General features: G+C 56.5%; 1 protein-coding gene across 1 annotated transcript in view; it reads left to right on the top strand.

The window, feature by feature from the left end:
• The window catches only part of ITGB4 (integrin subunit beta 4), a 35,215-nt gene that overhangs the window by 15,545 nt on the left and 16,543 nt on the right, over positions 1 to 3,127 (top strand). Inside the window, 5 exon segments of the mRNA XM_012802843.2 lie at positions 70 to 160; positions 353 to 376; positions 1,694 to 1,842; positions 1,924 to 2,103; positions 2,591 to 2,739. Coding sequence (XP_012658297.1) covers positions 70 to 160; positions 353 to 376; positions 1,694 to 1,842; positions 1,924 to 2,103; positions 2,591 to 2,739 — 593 coding nt within the window.

The raw sequence follows: 3,127 nt of genomic DNA, 5'->3' as shown, positions 1-3,127 counted from the left end.
AGGTCCTCTGGGTAGAGACCCCACCTAGCTCCCAGGGCCCCAGCCTGGAGGGCTCACGGGGCAGCTGAGGCCCTGCCTCATGGCCCTCCTTTGCCTGGCAGCTGAACGAGGTATACAGACACATTTCAGGTGTACACAAGCTCCAGCAGACTAAGTTCCGGTGAGTCTGCCGCCCCAAGTTGGGTGGGGGCATCATAGCTGCACTGAGTTGGGCCACCCAAGGTGGGAAGCTAGGTTCCTCAGGGCCGGGTGGGGAGCCACTTGCAGCCCCTCCAGGAACTGAAGCCCTCGTGCAGACCACCCTCTACCCCAGGGACCATCTGGCTCATGGCCCCTTCTCTGTTCCCCACAGGCAACAGCCCAATGCTGGGAAAAAGTGAGTAGAAGATACACAGTGGGCCAGCCCTACTTCTGCCCATCTGTCCTCCACCCCCATGCTGGAGGAAGGCAGGGCTGGATGCAGCTGCCATGGGTTAGGACCTTCCTTCAACAAATACTAACGTGATTGGGCGGCGCCTGTGGCTCAAAGGAGTAGGGTGCCAGCCCCACGTACCAGAGGTGGGGTTTCAAAAAAAAAAAAACTAACGTGACATGCTTACTATGAAGCAGCCCCTGGACCAGAACAGACAAAACAGAGCCTGTCCTCATACCAGTGACTGCCCTCCTCACAGGACCAGGGATGACAGCTCAGTGACTTTTCCAGGGTCAATGACCCTGATCATGGGGGCATCTCTAGATGCCAGGCAGGTTACCAAGAAGATGGGCCAGCAGGTCATGTCCTCTTTCCCCGGGTCCCATCGAATCCTGGCCTTCGGAGGGAGAGGGAGGAAGGGAGGGGGTCTCAAAATGGAGGTGACAGACCTAGGAGAACAGCCATAGGAAGAGTAGTTTAGACCAGTAGTCTCCAGGGCCCCAACCAGACAGGCATTGTATTGTGCAAGAGCTTTGGTAGATGGTTACCTTTTTTTTTTCTTTGAGACAGAATCTCCACTATGTTGCCCTCAGTGGAGTGCTGTGGCATCACAGCTCACAGCAACCTCAAACTCTTGGGCTTAAGCGATTCTCTTGCCTCAGCCTCCCACTTAGCAGGGACTACAGGCGCCCACCACAGTGCCTGGCTACTTTTTTGTTGCAGTTGTCATTGTTGTTTAGCAGGCCCAAGGCCAGGCTCAAACCTGCCAACTTCAGTGTATGTGGCCTGCGCCCTTCTCACTGAGCTACGGGCACCCAGCTGGGTGTATGGTTATCTTACCAGACCCTCTCTCATTAACCCTGTGGAGCACATAGTGCTGCTTGTCCCCATTTCACAGATGAGGAAACTGAGGCCCAGGGAGGTTAGGTGACTGGCCCAAAGTTACCTAGCTGTCAAGGACTAGAGCCAGGGTTGGGCCCTGGGTGGCCTGGCTTTAGCACCCATGCCCTTAGCATCTCTGTTGCCCTGTGCTGGTCAAGTCTCCTCTCTAGCCCTTCTCAGGGAGGAGAGTGGGGAAGCGCATTTCACAGAGGAAGACACAGGCTCAGGGAGGACCTATGGGTCAGCTAAGGATGTAGGGTGAGGGTGGTAGAGCTAACATGGGCCTCCAACATCATCTGGCTGTCTTACATCCTGTCCTCTGATGGGGAGAGGACAGGCAGGAGGGTCAGGTAAGACATGTGCCAGCCTGACGCCTCCCTGCCTGACTCCCTAACCCAGGCAAGACCACACCATTGTGGACACGGTGCTGACGGCACCCCGCTCGGCTAAGCAGGCCCTGCTGAAGCTCACGGAGAAACATGTGGAACAGGGGTCCTTCCATGAACTCAAGGTGGCCCCTGGCTACTACACCCTCACCACAGACCAGGGTAGGTGGGCAGGCACCTAGCATCACCCCCTGTACCTCCCACCTGCACAGCCATGTCCAACCATACCTAACCCCCACCCAGATGCCCGGGGTATGGTGGAGTTCCAGGAGGGCGTGGAGCTGGTAGACGTGCGCGTGCCCCTCTTCATCCGGCCTGAGGATGATGACGAGAAGCAGCTACTGGTGGAGGCCATCGATGTGCCTGTGGGCACCGCCACCCTCGGCCGCCGTCTGGTGAACATCACCATCATCAAAGAGCAAGGTCAGTCAGAGTGGGGAGAATGAGGCAGGTGGACAGGGCTGCGTGCACCTGCTTCCTCCTGACAGCGGAGTAGGACTTGGCCATGTAGCTTCCTGAACCTGGGTCTCTCTCTCTCTGCACAGTGCCAGGTAGTGAGTGCTCACTAAGTGGGAGCTTCTGTTAGCATGGTCACAAAGTGTCAGGTCCTCCTGGCACTGCCCCCATCCAGCCTCTTCTTCCTCTCCATCTAGTCTTAAGGATCCACCTGGGTCCTGCCCCTGCCTGGCCTCCTTCTCTGCCATGACCCATCCATGATATCTATTAGATACTGCTCCAGCCTTTTCAACTATTTTTGGAAGAATCTTTCATCCCATCCCTCCACCCTCCCCAGAGGTCAATGGGTGAGGGGTACTAAATAGACACCTGGGCTGGGCTAGGCAGGAGGGAGAGCAGGAGCTGAAGGGGACAGAGGCCAGGACCCTCTGACTGGTGCCCGGGCTCCTTGCAGCCAGCGGGATGGTGTTCTTTGAACAGCCTGAGTACTCTGTCACCCGCGGGGAGAAGGTGGCCCGCATTCCCGTTGTCCGGCGCATCCTAGACAGTGGCAAGTCCCAGGTCTCCTACCGAACACAGGACAACACAGCACAGGGCAACCGGGTAAGTCTCCACCATGGGGTTGACAGTGTGTCCCAGACAGCCAGTGGGCATCCCATTGGGTTCCTAGGACAAAGCAGAACCTGGCAACTGCCCAAGTCTATGCATGATGGTGGTGCCCCTGCCTGGCCTCTCAAGGGCATGTCCACCTGCTCCTGGCCTAGGCTGATGCCTCTTTATTGATAAGCCCTAGAATCAGTGACCCACCAAATCCACATAGTGGGCATGTTTGGTTTTGCTTATAAACTTATAACCCATAACATAGTGGTTATGCTGCCGGCCACATGCACTGAGGCTGGCAGTTCAAACCTGGCCCAGGCCAGCTAAACAATGACAACTGCAACAACAACACCAACACCACAATAGTCTGGCATTTTGGTGGGTGCCTGTA

Source organism: Otolemur garnettii, unplaced genomic scaffold (assembly GCF_000181295.1).
Source record: "Otolemur garnettii isolate 467f Iridium unplaced genomic scaffold, OtoGar3 scaffold00018, whole genome shotgun sequence".
NCBI lineage: Eukaryota > Metazoa > Chordata > Mammalia > Primates > Galagidae > Otolemur > Otolemur garnettii.
The sequence above is the reverse complement of the archived record's forward strand: the minus strand, read 5'-3'. Positions and strand labels throughout refer to the sequence as shown.